We start from the raw sequence: 22,782 nt of genomic DNA, 5'->3' as shown, positions 1-22,782 counted from the left end.
TCCGTCAGCCATCTGCCTTGAGTTCTCAGGAGTGATAAAAAGGCTTCAAACAAGTGATTTTGGGGCTGCCTAAAACCCATATTGGATTTTTTTAATTGAGCAAAACCCCAAATTTTTGGATTAAATAACAAATTATTAAATTGTCTAAAGAGGCATGAATACAGTGATGAAAGACAATGTTTTCAAGTGCATTGTTATGTCAACCAAGTCCGTTTTCTCTGGGGGCAGGGAGGGTGCATGGCTGTACTGAGGGCTTGTACCTGCTAAACATGTGCTCTGCCTTGGAGCTATATCTCCAGTCCTTCCTGTTCAGTTCTGCTCATTCACTTTGAGCCATTTATTTTTCTCTTCCTGTGGTTTAGGAGTTATAGAGTATGATCTCTCTCTATCCCTCCCTCTTGCTCTCCCTCTCACTCTCTCTTCCCTTCCCCCACTATTTGGGTTCAAACGCAGAGCCTTATACCCAGCCTGTTTGCTCAGCTGGTGCTCTACTACTTGAGCCATGCCCCCAGCCCTGCTTTTTTGCTGTTTTTTTTGTTTTTAGACATAGAGTCTCATGAACGTTTCCGCCTAAGGTAGCCTCAAACTATGCTCCTCCCTATTTTAGCCCTCTGAGTAGCTGGGATTAAAGGCATGAGACCTCAGCTCCTAGCTAAGAGCATCTATTTCCTTGTGTCCATTATTTATTCTTCCTTTGATCAAGAGAAAAACTTGAAGCTAGGGGAGTAATATGGCTTACCCACTTGTGTTTCCTGTCTCTGGATGATGATTTATTTTACATGCTCTATCTCGAGGGCCCTCGAGGGCCCTGGCATTTAGTAAGAGATAAGAAAGTGAAGAATCGCATCAGATAAGGGTTGAATTTAGAGATGCAGTCTGGTGAAGCGTTTTGATCTCACCATACTCATGGATAAAGGAAATACATAGGGTTCCAAAGGAAATGGAAAGTATTGAAATATACCTTTGTGGGCATCAGGTTAGGAATTCCTGTCCCATTACTTCTGTTTCTGACGTGTGTGTGTGTGTGTGTGTGTGTGTGTGTGTGTGTGTGTGTGTGTGTGTGTGTGTGTGTGTGTGTGTGTGTGTGTGTGTGTGATTAAAACAGAGCTTTTGGGTCAGCCCCTCTTTCACTGGCCCCACACCACTCCTCTTGAGTGTATTACTACTACTACTACTACTACTACTGTTGGTTGTGGGGCTTGAACTCTGGGCCTGGGCGCTGTCCCTGATCTCTTCAGTTCAAGGCTAGCACTCTAACACTTGAGCCACAGCGCCACTTCTGATTTTCTGGTGGTTAATTGGAGATAAGAGTCTCATGGATTTTCCTGCTCAGGCTGGCTTTGAACCGTGATCCTTAGATCTCAGCCTCCTGAGTAGTGAGGATTACAGGGGTGAGCCAATGATACCCGACTTGAGTGTATTATTTTTGGACAGGATTGGACAGATCAGATGATTTGTGGATAGGGAAGCTTGAAAGTCACTAGCATGAGGTTATAGCTGACACCAGGTAGCAAATCAGTCCCCCGAGCCCAGCCATATTGGCTGACCCTTCCTGATTAGCGAGTAAATTCCATGGTGCTTACTTTTTTCAGCCCAAGGCTGATTTCTGCTTTCAACCTCAGCCGTCATCTCTTTTGGCTTTCAGGATATAGCTCATCTCGGTTTCAGAGATTGAGACTGTTGCCATAATGTGAATATTTAATACTGCAGGCCTGACTTGAAGCTGTTCTGTCTTGGATTTCTATTTGCTGTTCAAGCAGCAAAGTTAAGTGGAAGCATGCGAAGTCGTTATACCCAGAGAATATTTTCCTTTGAAGAGTGCACATTACTTAGATAGCTCTCTGTGACTGTCATACTGTCTTAAGGAACTTCATGACTGTATAGCTCAGCGTATGCACGGTTCCTCTTTAGGCTTGGGTCTGATGGGGAAATTGCATTTTATCTCCTCCACCCCCTCATTCCTTTCTTCACTGTGATAGCTCCTTGCTCCAGCAAAAGGTCCTTGATCAGGTCCAGCCTTCATCTGTGGTTTGAAGTGGATGCTCAAAGAAGAGACTGTCCGTCCCCTGCACTCTGTGTTCTCCTATTTCTGCCTTCTGGTCTTCTGTTCGCTACATTCCCCATACCAGAGCTGATTAGACTCAAGGGGTCGCAGCCTACAGCCCATGAATGACGAGGTTTGTGGGGTATGGATTAATGCCAGACATCCTACCAGGCTGGTGTCCCAAGCCTCTAGTGTGCTTTAACAGATTTACTCGTAGCACAGTCCCATGTTGAGTCAGTATACCGAAGTCCAGCATTTGCACGAACAGGTTTGGAGATGGCGCATCCCCTGGCGGAGGCCCAGGTCGAGTGACCCATGGGCCCCTTCCAGCTTGAGTCAGAAGCCCCACCTCTCCCGTGGAATAGGCACCAGGACCATGGACCAGGACCGTGGACGTGAGCGTGGTTCCAGCCCTGTTTGGCGACACACGTGCTCTTAGAATTTTGTCCCGTTTTTAACATAGCTCACAGAACACTTGGAATGTGTGGCCCTGTGGTGTGTTGTGCCTGTATTTCATCTCTTCCTCCAGGGCAGAGAGGCATTCTGTTGCTGCTTAGCCCTGTATGGATCAGTGAATCCGTCATGAATTAACCAAGGGTTCTCTACTTAGTGTGGTATCAAATGAGGTTTAACTTGGCTTCAAAGCTGAGATAAAAGGAAAGCCTTAGAGTTTTGAGTTATTTTCAGATAGATTTTTGATTGTGTGTATGTGTGTGTGTATGTGTGTGTGTGTGCACGCGCGTGCACTCGTGTGCTCGTGTGCATGCGTGCATGCGCATGTCTTGGGGCTTGAACTCAGGGCACTGTCCATGAGCTTTTTTGTGCAAGTGTTCTACCACTTGATCCACAGCTCCACTTCCAGCTCTTTAGTGGCTAATTGGAGATAAGAGTCTTACAGACTTTCTTCCCTGGGCTGGCTTTGGATCCTCAGATTTCAGCCTCCTGAGTAGCTAGGATTACAGATGTGAGCCACCGATGCTGGGCTGCAGATGGTTTTCAAAAAATCTGTATCTTGGGGCTGGGGGTTTAGCCCAGTGGAAGGGCGCCCGCCGGGCGCGCGCAAGGCCCTGGGTTCGGTCCTCAGCCCTGGGGAAAAAAAAATCTATACCTTACATCTTAAATATTCACACACGCGTGTGTATGTAAGCTATAGATACACACATATGTGTCTATATCTTATATATATATGCAGTTATTTCATATCTATACACATATAGGTGGTATGAGATCTTTTATTAAGTCACTGAGGCAGAAATATTTATGGTGTAACTTAAAACTTTTTTTTTAAACTTGTGCTGTTTTGTTTTTGGAGGTTTAATTGGCTTCTCTGCCTGTTTCTGTACGGAACAGCATGGTAGACGTTGGGCCCACAGGTGGGGACCCCAGTTAGATAAATCACCAGAAAGGAAAATGAACCAAATAATGATACCAGGTGTTAATTGTTGTGAAGGAAAATACGTTTTTCTGGTTTGCGGAAGCAGAACAGATATGATTAGCTTGTAGACAGTGAAAATAACTGGAACACATTAAAAAATTAAGGTCAGTAAAAGCATGGGATCAAGTATGAGAATGGGCGTTTATACGGAAGCAGGCGGCCAGCGGTGGTCAAGGGGAGGTGTGGAGGACTGGCTGCTAAGTCCAATGGTTCTCCTGGAAGGCAACTAGGTAATTATGAGTGTGTCGCAATGCCCCCATCAATGCCTTTTCTTCTTGAGGGTGCGAAGGACTCAGTGATGTGGAGGGCTTGTGTTTTGGTAAAAGAGCCCCTGTGTTGCTTATGGGTCTGTGGTGTTCCTTGGGTGTCTGTGTCCGGCTGTGGTTGGCGGGTCTTCATTTCCTAGGAAGATCAGAGTCCCAGGGCTTGTCTGATAGGGTTAAAATCATGAGATGCTCCAGGGCGGAGGATGATGGCCACAGAGAAGGTGTGGGCAGGTAGAGTTTGGAATTTTTTCCCTTTTTTTTGGTCAGTCGTGGGGCTTGAACTCTGGGCCTGGGCACTGTCCCTCAACTCTTCAGTTCAAGGCTAGCGCTCTACCACTTGAGCCACAGCACCACTTCTGGTTTTCTGAGTGGTTTATTGGAGATAAGAATCTCATGGACTTTGCCTGCCTGGGTTGGCTTTGAACCATGATCCTCAGATCTCAGCCTCTTGAGTAGCTAGGATGACAGGTGTGAGCCACTGGTGCCCAGATAGTTTGGAAATTTTAAAGGCAGCCAAGGAGTGATGAGTAATCGAGGCATTTTGCTGTAGTTATAACTTTGTTTTTAGCACACACACACACACACACACACACACACACACACACACACACACACACACACACACATTCTGCCCCTACTGGGGCTTGAACTCAGGGCTTGTGATGTATCTGTTAGCTTTTTATTCAAGACTAGCCCTCTACCACTTGAGCCATAGCTCTGCTTCCAGCATTTTGCTGTTTAATTAGCAATAAGAGTCTGTAGGATTTGTCTCCCCAAATTGGCTTTGAACCACCATCCTCAGATGTCAGTTTCCTGAATGAGTATGAGGCATCGTGCCCAGCCTTGGTTAACATTTATTTATTTATTTATTTTTGTCTGTTGTGGGGCTTGAACTGTGGGTCTGGGTGCTGTCCCTCAGCTCTTCAGCTCAAGGCGAGTGCTCTACCACTTGAGCCATAGCGCCACTTCCCTTGGTTAACATTTAATAAGTAATATCTATGTTCCTGACACGTATTAAATATTACATTTTGTGAACACAGTTCTATTTTTTAAGGACAACCTAAAATAATAGTCTTGAGAGCTGAAGGAGGTTTAATCGCCCTATTTTTAGGCAGCTATTAGGAGATACTGCCATCTACTGTCTGTGATGTCATATTGCAGTGAACAGTTTCTGTAGACTTCATCAAATGAAGACACTGGCTTTGTGGTCAACAAACTGTCACCATTATAAACTGTCACCATTATAATGCCAAGTGCCTACCTTCTGTAACATTTTTTTCCATCAACATACCTTAAGACAAAAAATAGTCTCTTTTTGGCAAATAAGAGTGTTTGTTGTTGGTATGTGTGTCTGAGATCAAAAGGGAGCCTCAATCGTTTTCTTTCCCTGCTGGTGTTTTTGAGTTTCGAATGACCAAATTGAAGGAGCTGTGTGGTATGGGCATTTGGGAGCATGCCAGGGCAGGTTGGCTTGCCCGGTGGGACTCACCCGCCATCCTCCCTTGCCTGTTCGCAGCACTTGTCCTACGGCACCGGCTTGCACGTGGACGCGGCCTTCCAGCAGACTCTGTGGAGCGTGGCCCCCATCAGCTCAGGAAGCGAAGCCGCCCAAGGTAAAATCCTCCTCTCTCATTGGAAGGCTCTGTCCTCAGTGCACACACTGATCACCTTTGGGATTGTGGTCATGAGCTGCTTGCTAATGAGTGAGCTTTTGTAGTGCGCCAGGCGATCATGGCGTTTAAGGAATCTCTCTTCAAGGGAAGCTGGGACTGAGGTTTATCTTTATTTTTGTGCTTTCAGCGTGAGCTTTTTTGCCTCCTCTCCAGTGGAACACAACCTAAGGGTTGTGTTCCTTTCATTTCTTCGTCTCTGGGTATCTGTCATTCATTAGGCCAATCAAAGTCAGTGTAAGTTCATCATTCAGGCTTGTGTCTGATGGCTGCACCCCAGTGATGTTTATGCAGTTGGATTTCCTAGGGCAGTAGCTGCATTCTTCTCACTTTTGATAGGGTGTCATGGTGTGTGTGTGTGTGTGTGTGTGTGTGTGTGTCACGGTGTGTGTGTGTGTGTAAAATGGTGAGGTTTGTGTGGCTGGGCCTTAGCATGTCCTGCCAGTGCCATCGACCCCTGTGACCTTGTCCAGCACTGACGTTCCATGTATGAAAGTGCACCATCGGCCCCCTTGGTGCATCTGGCCATCAGCCTGACCATTGTGACCTTGATCCTTGCAGGGTACCTCATCGGTGGTGATGTCCTCCGGCTGCTCCATGGCCACATGGATGAGTGCCTCACTGTCCCCTCTGGAGAGCACGGGGAAGAGCAGAGGAGGTAGGTACCCAAGCCCCGCACCTGGTGCTGGGGTTGGTGTAACTGATGCATGCTCACTCTGTCTTGATGGAATTTTACTTGGCTAAGAATTTGTCTGTCAGGACACTGGCATCACAACAGGTCTACGCGGTCATTGATCTGCCCACTGAAGGGAGCCATTGCTTGGTTTCTCAGGAAGAGTTTGGTTTGTTGTTTTTTTTTCCCCCCACATGTTTTTCTCACTGGACATTTTTTTTTTTTGTATCACTAAAACACATTCAGAGGCATTGTACCAAATGAAAGGAGTGGGCGGAGCGAGCGCATGAACTTAAACTGCTTAAAATGTCATTGAGTGTTCATTAGTGTTGATGAATTCGCCTTCTCCGGGGTTTAATTTCAAACTCGGCCTCAGGAGCAGAGTTCTGGAATTGTGTAATATGCCAGGGCCCTTTTCAATTACCTCCCACATGTTGACAGGTGATGAAGTCGACCACTTCCCGATACAATACCTCTCTCCTGTTCATAGTTCTGGGGACAGGACAAAAATTGTCTGCCTCTACTTGAAAGTGCACTGATTTTAAAACAGTAAAAATACTTGTTATGATTTGCGAGTTCCTGCCGCCCCTCACAAACGAGTCAAGGAACATGGTAAACCAAACATATCCATGAGAGATGGCAGCAAAGTCTGTCTCTGTGGTTTGTGATGTGTCTTTAAATCTTTTACCCAGTCCTTCTCATAACATTGATATGGACGCTTGGGTAGCTTGTTTAATAAATATTTATTACTGTAATTTAAGAAGAAGACATAAGGAGAGTGTTGAGGAAATTAATAGCCATTTAAGTAGCTTAGCGAGAGTCAGGTGCTCTGAAAGCTGGTCTCAGGACTTTGCTCTGACCAGGCAGATCTGTGTATGGTGACGCACAGAATGCAGAGCCTGGAGAAACTTCCAGAGCTAAAAACGCTGCTTTCAATGTCCTGGGGGGAAGGGATTGATGGTTCAAAGAGAAAGGGGCTGTCAAGAGCAGCCTGTTGGGGAATGAATTCCAAACAGAGGCTAAATGTAGGAGCTGATGCGCAGCAGAGCAGTGCATTCTGGGAGTTGCAGTTCCCACCTGGAAGATGGAGGGATGGAGGCATGGAGGATGGAGGGATAGAGGGAGGGATGGATGGAGGGATGGAGGGAGGTATGGAAGGATGGAGGGATGGATGGAGGGAGGGATGGATGGAGGGATGGATGGAGGGATGGAGGGATGGATGGAAGGATGGATGGAGGGATGGAGGGATGGATGGATGGATGGAGGGATGGAGGGAGAGATGGAGGGAGGTATGGAAGGATGGAGGGATGGATGGAGGGAGGGATGGAGGGAGGGAGGGCGGGATGGAGGGAAGGAGGGAGAGAAGCGCAGCTTCCAGGCGAGAGAGAATCAATCAGCTTCCTTGGTCAGCACCATTGCCACAGCTGAGTGGGATCCCTGCAGCTGTGACAGGACACAGGCTTAAAATCAAAGATTCTTGAGGCAAGAAAAACCCATTAGGATTTTTCCTAATGGGTACACCTGTAATCCTGGCTACTCAGGGGGCTGAGATTTGGGGATCAAGGTTTGAAGCCAACCTAGGCAGATAAATCCAAGAGACATTTATCTCCAAGTAGCCAGCACAGAGCTGGAAGTGGAGGTGTGGCTCAAGTGGTAGAATGCCAGTCTTGCAAGAAAAAGCCGAGTGAGAGGGCACATGGCCCTGAGTTCAAGCTCCAGTACTGGCAAACAACAATAATAATAATGATAATGATGATGATAGAATATGTGTTAGGAGAGGGATAGTCTAATAGTTCATCTGACATAAGGATTCAAGGACTAGATGGGATGGGGAGGGGTCCTCGTGGGTAGGACAGTCAGGTGGGGGCAGGATGGTCAGGTGGTCGCAGGAGGGTGGAGAGCCTGTGTGGTTAGCCATGGGAGCCCAGGGCAGGGAGCGTGGGTTTTCCCAGTGCCCCAGCACAGAGCTTGTATAGGCCTAGAACAGCATCTTCCACTCCAGGGTCCCTGAATTCCTTCATGCAGGCCTCCCCGGAGCGCTTCTGGGTCTTCCCTCAAGGCCGCTAGTGATCGGTGGTTGCGAAGGCCAAACCCTAGGCTAGATGGATTAGCTTTGTAGCTCCTCAGGGGACGTCATTACTTTCCACTGTTCTTGTCACCCTCTGTGAAGTACAGCTCAATTGTCACCTTCTAGTCCGTGGGGGTGTTGTGCAGAATGCTGATGAAATGAGCAGCTTGTATTTAATCCAGGCGACAGGAGTGGCGCATGGGATATGATGGTGGCTGTCACCATCAACATCATTACTGAGACCGAACAGGCCTCATGGAGCCTGGGAGGACAGGAGGGTCTGTGGGCTGCAGGGCTCGTGTGTGGACAGCGAAGGGCTTGGGCTTTGCTGGAAGAGAGGCCCGAGGAGGTCCGAGAGAGCCTGGAGCCAAGCTGGCCACTGCTGCGGAGAAAGCGAGGGGGGATTTCACAGATGTTTGCAGACTGCACCCGTCCGGCCGTCCACCCTGGGACCTGTCACGCTGTAATGCTGACCGTTTCTCTCTCAATCCAGTCCTGGCCTGTGTCCAGCCGAACCTCCTGGGATTGTCTCAAGATACTGGTGGCAGCAAGAGTTTCCGTCTGTGTTCCTTTTTTATAGCACATCCATGTGATGAAATGAGATGAAAGTGGACGGCAGACTGTGGCTGAAGGGAGGAAACGAGTCAGGAATAGGCAGCCTGGAGCTGCTGGAAGGACACTTTCTTTGCAAAGAAGAATTCTATTTGTCTTGATTACATATTGGGATTCAGTGATCATTTGCACAAAATGATAGGATAATTCTTTTTTTTATTGTGAAAATACTGTACAGAGGGGTTACAATTACATGGGCAAGATAATGAGTACATTTCTTATCAAGCATTGTTGCCTCCTCATCCCTTCCCATTCCCCCTACCCCGCCACCCAATCCTTCCTCCCTCCCCCTGTGCCCCCCCAACCAAAGTTGTAAAGTTCATTTTTTGGCATAATGATTTGTACATCTCTTTGTTGCAATGGGTCCACCAGTATCCCTATTTAAATGATTTGTTTTTTCCCTTCCCCTCCACAAATTATACTGACATCAAATACAGTGAAAGCAGGGGTTATACTGTGGGGGAAGGACATACAAAGCAACAAAGATATACTCTTATAAATATTTTAGAAACAATCGCATGAAAGAAAAAAATATTTGAATACTTATCTTGGGGTTCATTTCCCTAACATCAACTTATCTGACCTTTTCTGCTTGACTCAGACATATACTAGATATTGGAAATAAGGGAAACCATGGGACCTATGTTTCTTTGGGCCTGGCTTACTTCACTTAATATAATTTTTTTTCCAAGTCTTAACATTTCCTAACAAATGGGGCAATGTCATTCTTTCTGATGGAGGCATAGAATTCCATTGTGTATATATACCATATTTTCTTGATCCATTCTACTGAGGGGCATCTGGGTTGGTTCCATATCTTAGCTATGGTAAATAATGCTGCAATAAATATAGTTGTGCTGGTAGCTTTAGTGTGGTCTTGTTTGTGAACATTTGGGTAAATGCCCAAAAGTGGGATTGCTGGGTCATAGGGGAGCTCTATGTGGAGTCTTTTGAGGAACCTCCATACTGCTTTCCAAAGTGGTTGAACAAGTTTACACTCCTACCAACAATGTAGTAAGGTTCCTTCTGTCCACATCCCCTCCAGCATCTGTTGTTATTAGAGTTCTTGATTCTAGCCATTCTAACTGGGGTGAGGTGGTATCTCAATGTTGTTTTGATTTGCATTTCTTTTATGGCTAGAGAGGTTGAGCATTTCTTCATGTATCTATTGGCCAGATAGGATAATTCTTTATATTTTTAGTGCATGGAGTACTTGATTATTTCTGGTCTTGTTAATATCATGACCTAGACTTTTTTTTTTTTGGTGCCAATCCTGGGGCTTGAACTCGGGCTGTGGCTGTTGTCTGTCTCTGAGCTTCTTTGCTCAAGGCTAGTGCTCAGCTACCCAAGCCACAGTCTACCTCCAGGTTATTTTGGAGATTGGAGATAAGAGTCTCACAGATGTACCTGACCTGGCTGGTTTTGAACCTGACCCTTACATCTCAGCCTCTTGAGTGGCTAGGATTACTGGCAAGAGCCACTGAGCCTGGCTCATATAGACTTTGAAACCTTTTGCTCTTTCTTCCCTTTAAACTGTTGCCTGTTCCTTAAGGAACTTCAAAAGCCAAAGACCACTGGGCCTATGGGCAGGGTGTCTTCCATTGAGATCAGCCTGTTTGTGAGAATCTGTAAAGATGACCTCTAACCTATCAGGAGTCATTATGAAAGGAAGTAAAGATATCTTGATATATATATATATGTATATATATATGCATATATATACATATATTTGAATATTTGAACATTGATTTAAAAGCTATAGAGGTTCCAGGAAAATATATCCATGTTTCTTTTGCTTCAAACTCTGCTGAAATTCTGGAGGTACCCATTAATTATGATTAACACAGAACAATCAGAATCAGATCAACTCTATTATCTGAAGTAGTGGAAATGATTAAGTCAGTGGCCAGTGGTGACACTTCCTTGGGAGAAGCGTGGGCATCTTTTGCTCGTTGGTGCTCTGCTTCCGGAGCAAGTCCACTGACAGGTGTTCAATATGCATAACTATAATTGTTGTTATGGAAACTGCTCCTCAGAAAAGAGCTTGGTAATTTTAGATACTAATAGGTCTATCTCTAACTTCCTTGTCACGGTAGGGTGTTTATGCCTAGGTGGCTGCCTCCTCTTCCTCCCTGCGAAGAATGTTAGACAGACTCTTGGAAAGCACTTAAGGAGAAGTGATTGGAGAAGAGATAGATTTTGTCCCCACACTCCCTGGCCCATCTGTGAGATGACTTTGGCTGAATGCTGATGTGAAGTGTAACATCATTATTATTTTAAGCTTACTGAGATTTTTCGAGGAGAAGGTTTAAGTTAGAAACTTTTGGGTTCTACAACCTGTCTAGCAGCAGAGAAAGTCAGTTGGAATTTATCAGATGCGACATGGTATTTTAAAAACTAGATTCTCAGCTGGGCCTAGTGGTGCGTGTGTGTAATACACTACGCAGGAGGCCAATGCAGGATGATGATGAATTTGAAGGCAGCCTGGACTGCACTGTGAGATCTTATTACAAACACAAGCAAAACAAAATTGCACGCCAGAGGCTTTTGGTTATAAAGGCTTTTTTTTTCCTCTCATGCATGATGTACTGTTTGTAGGGAATATTTTCTGTTTAAGATTTTAATCTCTCAACAGATTTCACTATTTCCATCTATAATTTTATAGGGATTTAATAAAATGTTAATAAGGGTATTTATGCGCATATATATCCTTATTTATAGATTAAACATACGCTATCTGAATCAAGTATATGATACCGTTAAGTTAAAGCATTTCAGTCTAATTTCTGTGGTACTGTAGATTGAACCCACAGCCTCACACCTGCTAGATAAGACTCTATACTGAGCTAGCCCAAGCAACCTGATAAACGTTGAAAGGGGGAAGATTAGGGAAATATTATTTGGGATCTGTGATCTGGTGATCGATATTAGACAGTCATTGTTTATAAGGCTGTATTTTTATGTTAAAAATACCTTGACTACATAGGGTATGTCCAGCTTGATTCATTTAAAAGCTGTGCAGGTTATTGGAAGATTACGTTCTCATTGGGATGTGTGACAATAAAAACACAAATGTGTGTGCGTGTTTAGTAACATCCAAAGTCCCGTGTACCCAGATGTAAAATTATTAGATAAGAGCAATGGAGGAAAATAAAGCAAAGACGTGATTAGAGAGACAGAGAGCGAGAATGAATGAGAGACAGACATAAAAAGACAGAGACAGAATAAACTTGTCTCCTTCACCTCGCCAGGTGTTGCTCTCGGCATAGATCTGCCCTGTCTCGTTAGTCTCAAGTAGAGGGTAATTAAGTCATCCTTCCTGACACTATCTGGGAATAAAAGCTACATTTACTTCTAGAATGTGACTTAGCAGGCAAAAACCAAGGTATGAGCCGGCTATAGGTATGCATGGCAGTGCTTTTACCTCCATGGCCCTTTCGGTATGATGGTGATTTAAGGAGCTGTGGTTGTAAATAATTGCTAAGTCATGAAATGGGCTTGCTGTAATAATGCATTCACAGTTGCTCAGTCTGGCGGAGACAGAGACACGGTTTATGCTCCCACATGAACGTCAAAGCCCTTTTACAGATGCGATATTCCCCTCGGCCACTACCTAAAGAAGATTCTAGAGCAATTCTTATGTGTTCTACAATGATCAAGGAAGACATTATTCCTCCTCTTTGTGGTGAAGAGGATAAGTCTGTCTGGATTCTTTATCTTTGAATATCCAGGTTTGAAGTTGCCTTTGCTAGCCTTCAAAGAGCAACTGATGTTCTTCATGTGGCTCTGTTCCTGGGCGATCTGTTTTCTTGCATTGATCTATTTATCTGTTCTCTTGCCTGTCACACACTGTCTTCATTAGTGTAGATCCATAATAAGCAGTGTTCACCCCGTTGGAGTCCACAAAATAATTGCAGGACTTTGATTGGGGCTGCTTTAAAAGTTTAAGCCACGTTTGTTAGCATATTGAGGCATGTCTTCTGTACATGTGGGACATGTCTCCATTTATTTACCTCTTCTTTGATTTCTTTTCACTCCTGTTTTATATCGTTCATCATGTAGAATTTATACATACTTTTTGTTAGATTTATGCAAGGTATTTTGATGTTTGGTGCTTAGATAGATGACTAATCCTAATGACTTGTTATTTATCACTGGAAATCTGGAAGCATTTGACTTTTCATATGAGCGGTATCAGATAATGGATGATAAGTTTTAGGAGTTTGTAACCATTATGGTTGATTTTAAGGGGATGAGGATTGACACTCTTATTTACAAAGGCATTTTTGGTTCTTTTATCCTAATATGTATAATTGGAATTTCCTTCTTGCATTAGATTCAACTTCGAATCCATTCTTGATTATGGTGTGGGGGATGGCTCTTGTCTTTTCCTAATATCAATGGAGTTGGTAGGAAATCATGAGTACATTAGCTATGGGTTTTTATTTATTTTTTATTGATATTCTTTATCAAGTTGAGGAAGCTCCTCTCTGTTTGTACTTGGCTGAGAAGTTTTATATTTGGCATGATCATAGATAGTTTTTTCTTTAGCCTGATGGATGTGTGGTGGGTGATATCAATTATGTTCTTCATATACTCAAGAATAGCATTTGGCTGCAGTACATTTTGGCTTTGAAATAAAAAATAGTGATTCCTATTAGTTAGATATTTAATAACTTATCTTATTAAAAAAACACAACTCCTTATGATTTTTCAAAGGAGATGGGATTTCTGCAGTGCATGAGAATTCACTGAAAATTAAGTTGAAAAAAATGAAGGATCTCTAGTGTTATTTTATTGCCCAGGCTGGCCTCAAGCCACAAACCTCCAGATCTTAGCCTCCTGAGTAGCTAGGATAGCAGGTGGCTTCCACTTCTTGCTTCCTTGCCCTCCCCTCAGTTAGTGACCTCATCACTATGACATCATTTGGAGAAGGTTTCTCCTGGCATGGCTCATGTGGCCTGGTCTGTGTGTGCGGGGGTCTCTTCAGTGTCCATTTTGTAACATTGCTAATGTGTTTTATGAGATGATTCTATACTCAGAGGCCTCTAATTGGAATTGTGTATTCTATAAAATTTTATGGCGCTGTCAGCCCCGAGGAGCTTGTAAGGATTTGTGCTTTTATTAGTATGCTAATGTAGTCTTTTCTGGGCCTCAGATTTTTAAAGATGAACTCTCCTAGCTGTCAGAATGCCTGCTTTTTACTGAGAAAACAGGTGGCTCCACAGCCAAGATAAGACCCAGACTATATTTCATAGCCCCCATTTCTAAAATAGTTAACTCGTTTTTATCTCGTTGGACAATATGATAAAAGCTACGAGAAGTCGAATTCATGATATAGCAAGACCAATTTGTATTATAGAAAAATAACCTTAGACAACCTCTTCAGGGAATTTTATGTGGTGAGCTTCAAGTGTGAGTTCCTTAATGTGGTATGTCGTATTAAAGCATAACACGTGATACAGACATGACTTTATAGCCCGAAGGCTGACATTTCTCCAGTCTTACAGAATGAGCTCACACAGGTGTACATCCATCCATCTATCTATCTGTCTGTCTGTCTGTCTGTCTGTCTGTCTGTCTGTCTGTCTGTATTTAAACTTCTATTCAGTGGAATTGGAGTCATTTTGACTTTTTCTGATTTGTGAATTGGAATTTTTTTTAAGTTTTGTTTAAAATAATAACAATGTCCAGTTATCTTCTTTTCCCCAATATTTGTAACACTATTTTGGTACTATGCCAAAAAGTCAATGTGATTTTGATTTTTTCTCTTTTGGTTGTTGGTGGTGGTGGTATTTGTTTTTGCTTTTTTTTTTTTTTCCTTTGTTGGCCATGGGGCATGATCTCTGGGCCTGGGCACTGTCCCTCAGCAATTCAGCTCAAGGCAAGCGCTCTACCTCTTGAGCCACAGCACCACTTGTGGTTTTCTGAGTGGTTTATTAGAAATAAGAGTCTCAGAGACTTTCCTGCCAGGGCTGGCTTTGAACCGTGATCCCCAGATCTCAGCCTCCTGAGTAGCTAAGATTACAGGCATGAGCCACTGGCATCCGGTTGGTTTGTTTTTTATTCTGGGGGAGTGAAGAGGGGGGGCAGAAAGGGAGGGAAGAAGGGTAAACAAACACAGTATAAACTATATAGAAAATGGCCTGTGTAACTTGTAGGCAGGAATGGGAAGAGGAAATGGGAAGGAAGTAAAGGAAGGAATGACATTGTCCAAAAAAAAAAAAAAAAAGAAGTATGCTCCTTGATGGACTGAGGAAATGGTAGCCCTCTGTACCACACCTTAATAACAATAAAAAATATTTTTAAAAGCCCACATTGAACAGGGAGCTGTCTGTGTGTCTCTCAGTTTCAAATAAGTGAAACCTGTTAAACTCAAAACTTGGACATCTTTTTGTTTCAACAGAACTGTCCATTATGAAGGTGGAGCTGTATCTGTTCACGCACGCTCCCTTTGGAGACTAGAGACGCTAAGAGTTGCGTAAGTAGAACTTACATGGGAGCCGGGGACTCCCACGGAGCAGAGCACCCTGTGTCCTGGGCCTCGGTGTCCCCATTACTCAGTCCTGTTAACAGGTCCAGCGCAGGAGCACAGAAACACAGAGTGATGGAGATTTTCTCTCTCCTCTCTCCCCTCCCTCATTGGTTACTTCACTTATCTTGATTTGCATATCCGCTTTAGAACCAGGTGGTAGACCTGAGAATTTAATTTCCTTTGTAATGAAATGCTTTGTAACAGCATCTTGTCTGGACTCTGTGTCTCCACGGACAGCATGCTAGGAAGACAGAGGCATGGTTTGGAGGCAGGGCTAGTTGTCTGCCAGCCTGTTGCTCATGTCTAGTTGAAAATGCTCTGAATTTAACCTCCTTAAAGGCACATGTGAAACAGAGGAGATGTGAACTCCAGAAATCAAAAAATGCTCTCTACTTACAAATAGCTTGATAACGGAGCAAGAAGTATGAATTGTAATACCAGCCACTATATGTTCATTATAGCAACAAGAATTTATATACACATACATTTATGCATACTATTTCTGGGAAGTTCAAAGGGCATGTAAAGAATGGCCTTTTAGTTCTTCTCAATAATTGCTTTTAAATAAATAAAATGATTATTTTGGTATGCGTGCCAGTCCTAGTGCTTGAACCTAGGGCCTGGGGCTCTGTCCCTGAGCTTCTTTTGCTTAAGGCTAGTACTTTACCATTTGAGCCACAGCTCTACTTCTAGCTTTTTGCTGATTAATTGGAGATAAGAATCTCACAGACATTTTTGGCCAGGCTGGCTTTGAACTGCCATCCGCAGATCTTAGACTCCTAAGTAGCTAGGATTTCAGGTGGGAGCTACCATTGCTCAGCAATAAAATGATTTTTGAAAGGCATCATTATAAATGGAATGAAAATATCAGCCAGATTTTTTAAATAACTGGGCAGTTTGATCCTTGTGTAAACATGAGTTTTCAATGTGGTATTATACTGTGAGGAAGTTACTTTGATAGGGTTACGGACTCCTTGGTTAAGGTGAGGAACCGTCTTAGCTAGTGTGTGTGTGTGTGTGTGTGTGTGTGTGTGTGATTATCACCTATCTAATGGTGAGTAGAATGATTTTGTGATCTTCATTTCCTTTGGGTGAGAGCATTCCATACAGTAATTCTGGAAAAAACTTTTACATCCTTGAATGTGGGAAGGTTGACATAGAAAAATGTCAGCACCAATTTAATTAGATCTGTGGAGGTTAACTTCTCCTACAGTAAAGGGCTGACTATTTAAAATAAAACGTTTGCACCATTCTTTTCAGGGTATCTAGCTGATAATAAAAACATGCCCCTGTCCATTGACTTACAAATACTTGAACTCTCAGAATGTAAAGCATACCTTCTTCTTATTTCTTTTAGCTCTCTCCTAACAGAATTTTACTCCAAGGTGTGGGATTTTGATGGACATGCTCTTCTTTTTTTTCTTGCTTATATACTATCCTTAGCAACACAATGTTTTATCTAAATTTTTACATTTCCTTCCTTCCTTCCTTCCTTCCTTCCTTCCTTCCTTCCTTCCTTCCTTCCTTCTTCCCTCCCTCCCTCTCTCCCTCCCTCTTTCCTTCCTTCCTTCCTTCCTTCTTCCTTCCTTCCTCCCTTCCTCCATCCCTCCCTCCCTCCCTTGCTTCCTTCCTTCCTTTTTTATGTTTGTCGTGAGGCTTGAATTCTGGGTCTGGGAGCTGTCCCTAGGCTCTTCAGCTCAAGGCTAGTACTCTACCACTTGAGTCACAGTGCCACTTCCAGTTTTCTGGTGGTTTATTGGAGACAAGAGTCTCATGGACTTTTCTGCCTGGGCTGGCTTTGAACTGTGATCCTCAGATCTCAGCCTCCTGAGTAGCTGACAGGCGTGGCCACCAGTGCCTGGCTCTATTTTCTTTCAGTCTGTCTTTCTTTCTTTTTTTTAAGTTCCAGGTTAGCCAGGTGTTAGTAGCTCACACCCTTCATCCTAACTCTCTCCAATTACCAAAAAAAACCAGAAGTGGAGCAGTGGTTCAAATGATAGAGCACTAACCTTGAGCAAAAATGTTCTAGGACAGCATCCAGGCCCTGAGTTCAAGCCCCAAGACTGGCACAAAACAAACAATAATAACAGTGAACAAGTTCTAGATTAGTAACACTGGTTGAAATGAAGTTAGGTTTACTTCATGTGGATGTGCAGCTGGTGAAATGTGCCTACCTATGAAACCCTTAGACAAACATTGAGCTTAAAGGTTCCATGTTGTTGGACATGCATCTCTTAGTCAGTGCAAAAAAGTGAAGCTACAACTGTCCTCCGCCAGGTGGAGCGGGAGCCACATCCGATGGGGCCAGCCCTTCCGGCTTCGCCACGTCACCACCGGCAGGTACTTAAGTCTCCTGGAGGACAAAAACCTGCTGCTCATGGACAAAGAAAAAGCTGATGTGAAATCAACAGCATTTACCTTCCGGTCTTCCAAGGTAAGGTAGAATCTATTCTTTTGGAGTTCCCATTGTATTTCTTGAGGTCTCTGAATCCTACTCTTCCATCCATTCTAAGCTAGGAAAATCAATTCCATAAACCACCAGGACCTGCCCAGATATTTCACTGGGCTTATTAGTTCTTCAGTCTTACAACCCATCCATCCTCCCCCCACCCACCCATCCATCCATCCACCCATCCTTTCGTCTATCTATCCATCTATCCATCCATCTACCCATCCACCCATCCTTTTGTCCATCCATCCATCCATCCATCCATCCATCCATCCATCCATCCTTCCAGCCAGCCACCAGCACCCAATACCTTGCAATGATGTACCTTTTTTGTTAAGGGCTTAATCTAATCCACTGTTACAGGTGGATCTACCTGCTTAGCTCTAGCAAATTGTTTTATGATAACTGTATCTTTATTGCTTTAGCTTTGTGAAAATGCTGAAATTTGGTCTAATGATTGGAATGATGTGGAATAGTGGCTAGCTTCTCTCTTAGAAAGGCAAAACCATAAAGAGTTTGACTTTGATTTGTATTTCTGAGACTCTTTGTATGTGGACATAGTTACCTTTTGAATATTACCTAGGGCTTTCCCACGTTTAATTTTTATGTTGTTTATGTAGTTACTTGGTTGTTTTCTTTTGTGTCAGTACTGGGGCTTGAACTCATGACCTGGGCATCATCTGTGTTTCTTTTATGCATGAGTGATAGGAAATGAAGGGGAGAAAGAACATGATTGGCCTGGAAGTTTCCATCCAGCAAATGATCACTCTTCCATTCCTAATGGCACCTTGGCAGTTATTAACTAACACAGGGTCAGAGTAACTCTTAGGACACAGTTATCAGGAGACTTCATAATTAAAATTTCCTCATCACCAGAGTGATGTCAACCATTTCCACCAAAAGCGAACAAGGCATAACTTTACAATTAATGAGCGTGTGCCTTCTCAAAACATAATCTGTAGCTCCTAGATAATAAGACTACAAACTAATTCTTTTTGGATAAAAGAAAAAAATGTTTTATATAGGCTCATTGTTTTCTTTTTAAGAGATAATTCTATGGCTATATTTTCCCCTAGAATGCAATTCTCCTATTGACAGACTTAGTATAAGTAGATTAGTAGTTTACCTCATTTGATACCATGAAATTGAAATGGTTTATTATCTGTTTTATTGCAGACTCTTAGAATGAGGCTCCAAGTTATTTGCATAATAGTTAATTCAACTTAATTGATGATCGTATATTTTCCTAGAGGACCTTGACCTTTCTGTTTTGAGAATTTTAACTCATTTTGATTTTAAGAAGTGTTTCTAATCACTTTAGAATCATTAGTTACAAGTACAAACTGAAAAGAACATGAAAAATCTGAAATTTTGTAGGTTCCCCCCCCTTAATCATTTTCTTATATAGCACATACATTTCACTTCAATTTAAAAATATTTGTGTAAGCTGGGCACCAGTGGCTCACGCCTGTAATCCTAGCTACTCAGGAGGCTGAAATCTGAGGATCAAGGTTCAAAGCCAGCCCAGGCAGGAAAGTCTGTGAGACTCTTATCTCCAATAAACCACTAGAAAACCGGAAGTGGCGCTGTGGCTCAAGTGGTAAAGCACTTGCCTTGAGCTGAAGAGCACAGGGATAGCACCCAAGCCCAGAGTTCCAGCCCCACAACCAACCAAGAAAAAAAAATATTTGTGTAGCTGCAGTTAAGTTCAGACAGCAAATAACAAAGACACAGGAAAAACATAGGGTAGTTTGAAGAAGGAAAGCTAATCAAGGAAGAAGAGAATAAGGAAGCCACAGCAACGAGGTACACAAGGTTTCTATACTGTGGTTTCCGGGCTGTTATTTCCAAGGGGAATTTTACTCCCTTTCAGAAGGAAAACGTCCACCATTCGAGTTGGAAACTGCAGTAGCAGAAATTGAATTAAAAAGAAATAACCATTAGCAATATCATCGTCATGGTCAAAACTATCAGAGTTTATTTGTGTGCAGATTTAATTCCAGGCTCCATGCTAAACACTTTAGATGTCATTTAGGTCAGATTTTTCTCATTACAAGCATCATCTCATTTTTTTGATTGTTCATTGAGGTACTGTTGTTAATTTTATTTATCCATGAGAAAACTGGGGTTTTGCATTTCTAATTGACTGGTTAATGTCTTAGAGGCAATAAGTAACAAAGATTGTCCTGTAAAATGAATGTTTTTGAACACTCATCTATCTTTTTTTTTTTAACATTTTTTAATTGTGAAAATACCATACAGAGGAGTTACAATTACATGGGCAAGATAATAAGTACATTTCTTATCAAGCATTGTTGCCTCCTCCTTTGTTTCCCTTTCCTATCCCTTCCCATCTCCCCCACCCCATACCCTATCCAGGACAAAGTTGTAAAGTTCATTTTTTGACATAACGACTTGTACATCTCATTGTTACAATGGGTCCACCTGTATCCCTATTTAAATGATTTGTTTTTTCCCTTCCCCTCCACAAATTATACCAACATCAAATACTTTGAAAGCAGGGGTTATACCGTGGGGGAGGGACATACTTATATAATCTTATAAATATGTTAGAAACAATTGCATGAAAGAAAAAACATCTCATCTATTTTGTTCACCATTAATAATGAGAAAGTAAAATAATATTGATCTTAAATGACTTAATTTTAAGTCTCTTGATTTCATGTTTGCTGTTAAGTCAAATAAGACTTTTATGTGATGGCCAAAATATATTCTACACATGTGAATAATTTAAGAATATGTTATTTGTCTTGGTAAGTTTCCTGGTTTGGTTTTCAGTGGAGATTGAATTAGAACAGTAGAATATATGACCATTAAGATTTCAGTGGATTTCTGAGGGCTGAATCTTAATAAGGAACCTGTTTACAGCAGGGCCATCTCCTGTTGATATAAGCTAGTTTTTTTTGTTTTGTTTGTTTTTTAATTTGAACCTTTGCTGATCTCTTTTTCTACTTAGGAAAAATTAGATGTTGGAATAAGAAAAGAAGTCGATGGCATGGGCACGTCAGAAATAAAATACGGGGACTCTGTCTGCTTCATCCAGCACGTTGACACAGGCCTGTGGCTCACCTACCAGTCTGTGGATGTGAAATCCGCAAGAATGGGATCCGTCCAGCGCAAGGTGAGCCTGTAGAATCACTCACGGTGGAGGCCATTGGAGGGATTAGCTCCTACACACCCAACACCCAGAGACTTAGCAAACCCTGCCAGCTCAGCCTCGTGCTCAAGGTCATTTTCGCAATGTTCAAGGTCACTTCCCTCCATGGCTGTATTTTAGTATTGTATCCAACGCTGCTATAAGCCATGTTGCATGCCAGTGCCTCCAGCCCCATCTGCCCCGTTTGTCCCACTGGGAGGCAACAGTGGAAGAAGTGAGCTCTTCCGTTACCTTAAAGCTTCAACCCTTTTAAAATCCCTTGGAGGAAAAATTCCACTGTAATAGACCTTGTAGTTTTATAATTCAAACCATTGTCTTGATATTATTACACCACGGATGGAGCGGATGAATGGATTCATGGATGTAAATATTAATGGAAGAAGACCTTCCTTTTTGGGCCTCAGTTTAGTGGGCCTAATTCCTTCTTCTGTCCTCTGTCCTGGCTGCTGCTAGGTCCTTCACCGGCTCCATCTTATTCATAGGACAGTGATCACACTTGTTGGTCATCATGTGCAGCCCTTCCTGGCCTTCCTCCAATCTCCTATTCATACCGGTTGCTAGGCTAGATGTCCATGCTCAGTGTTCCCAGTGTGTCACTTTAAACAAGTGTGCAGTTCCTCAGAACACCATGGCTTTTACCTACCTGTGCTTTCAAAAGCAATTGGCCATTCATGGGCCTAGAACTCAGGGCCTGGGTGCTGTCCCTGAGTTCTTTTTGTTCAAGGCTAGTTCTCTACCACTTGGAGCCACAGTACAGTACCACTTGTGGTTTTCTGATGATGAGTTGGAAATAAGAGTCTCATGGCCTTTCCTGCCTAGGGCTGGCATCAAACTGCTAACCTCAGAGCTCAGCCTCCTGAATAACTAAGATGACAGGTGTGAGCCACTGGTGCCGGGCCATGCCTGTGCTTTGCATAGAATTGTTTTACTGTTTGGAGTGTCCTTTGAAACCTTTCTTTCCATCTCATTTCTACCCATCATTCAGGAGTTTAATGCAAAAGATCAATTTAGAAGTCATTCCAATATCAGTGAATCTACTGCCCTCTAGCTTATGACGTTGTATAGATGCTCCTGTGCTATTCTTTTCACTAGCTACAGGTCTTTCTGTCTCTTCTGGTCTGGTCTGTGAGTTTCCTGAGGGCGTGAATGGCGGTAGATGGGTCATATTTTTATGCATGACATGCCGCACAGTGCACAGAACTAAACAATGAGACCCTTTGGGAAAGGTGAGACCTGGGTAAGGAAGGCTTTCATGAGGCAGAAGGTTTTATTTTCAATAAACTTCTGTTTTGCCATATAGCTCATTTGGGCCACTGGGATGGGTTTAGAGTAACTGGTGCTGGTTGTAGGAAGGTGGAAACCGGTGCAGATGGAGTTGGGCTGGAGTGCAGCCTTCTGTTTCCATCTCAGGCATGTGAGTACAGGTCCAGTTCTCTTGTGAGGTCCTTCTCATTAGAACGAGATGGCCACCTGCCTTCAACTTCTTTGACCTGGGCTCACTAATCTATGAAGTGGTCGTATAGATTCTCTGTATACAAAGCGTTTTTCCTCTCCTGAAGTTGAACCTGGCTGTGATAAAACATGTGGAGAGTTCAAATACAAACCAAGTCCACAGACTCACAAGTACACGGTCCTGTGGATCCTGGGTTTCCACCATTCCCTTCCATATGTGAATGCAGTCATTGCCATTGTCACACTCGCTTCCTTGGCTGTGTCCCAGGGGACATGGCTACTTGTTCTCAGTGACTAGAAGTGTATACACATTGAAATGCAAACTCTTAGCTGTAGAGTTCGTTGGTAGTGGTGGTAGACGTGGTGTTAATGGTGGAGCTGGTGTTGGTGGAGGAGGTTG

The 22,782-nt window shown here is 43.1% G+C and overlaps 1 protein-coding gene across 1 annotated transcript in view; it reads left to right on the top strand.

The window, feature by feature from the left end:
• Nucleotides 1–22,782, top strand: part of Ryr2 (ryanodine receptor 2 (cardiac)) — a 294,371-nt gene that overhangs the window by 52,234 nt on the left and 219,355 nt on the right. The window contains exons 9-13 of the mRNA XM_013009227.1: nucleotides 5,262–5,358; nucleotides 5,977–6,073; nucleotides 15,175–15,249; nucleotides 17,581–17,737; nucleotides 20,730–20,894. Coding sequence (XP_012864681.1) covers nucleotides 5,262–5,358; nucleotides 5,977–6,073; nucleotides 15,175–15,249; nucleotides 17,581–17,737; nucleotides 20,730–20,894 — 591 coding nt within the window. The remainder of the gene's footprint in view (nucleotides 1–5,261; nucleotides 5,359–5,976; nucleotides 6,074–15,174; nucleotides 15,250–17,580; nucleotides 17,738–20,729; nucleotides 20,895–22,782) is intronic.

The sequence above is a fragment of the Dipodomys ordii genome, unplaced genomic scaffold (genome assembly GCF_000151885.1).
Source record: "Dipodomys ordii isolate 6190 unplaced genomic scaffold, Dord_2.0 Scaffold9, whole genome shotgun sequence".
Lineage (NCBI taxonomy): Eukaryota > Metazoa > Chordata > Mammalia > Rodentia > Heteromyidae > Dipodomys > Dipodomys ordii.
This window is presented reverse-complemented; position numbering and strand designations above follow the sequence as displayed.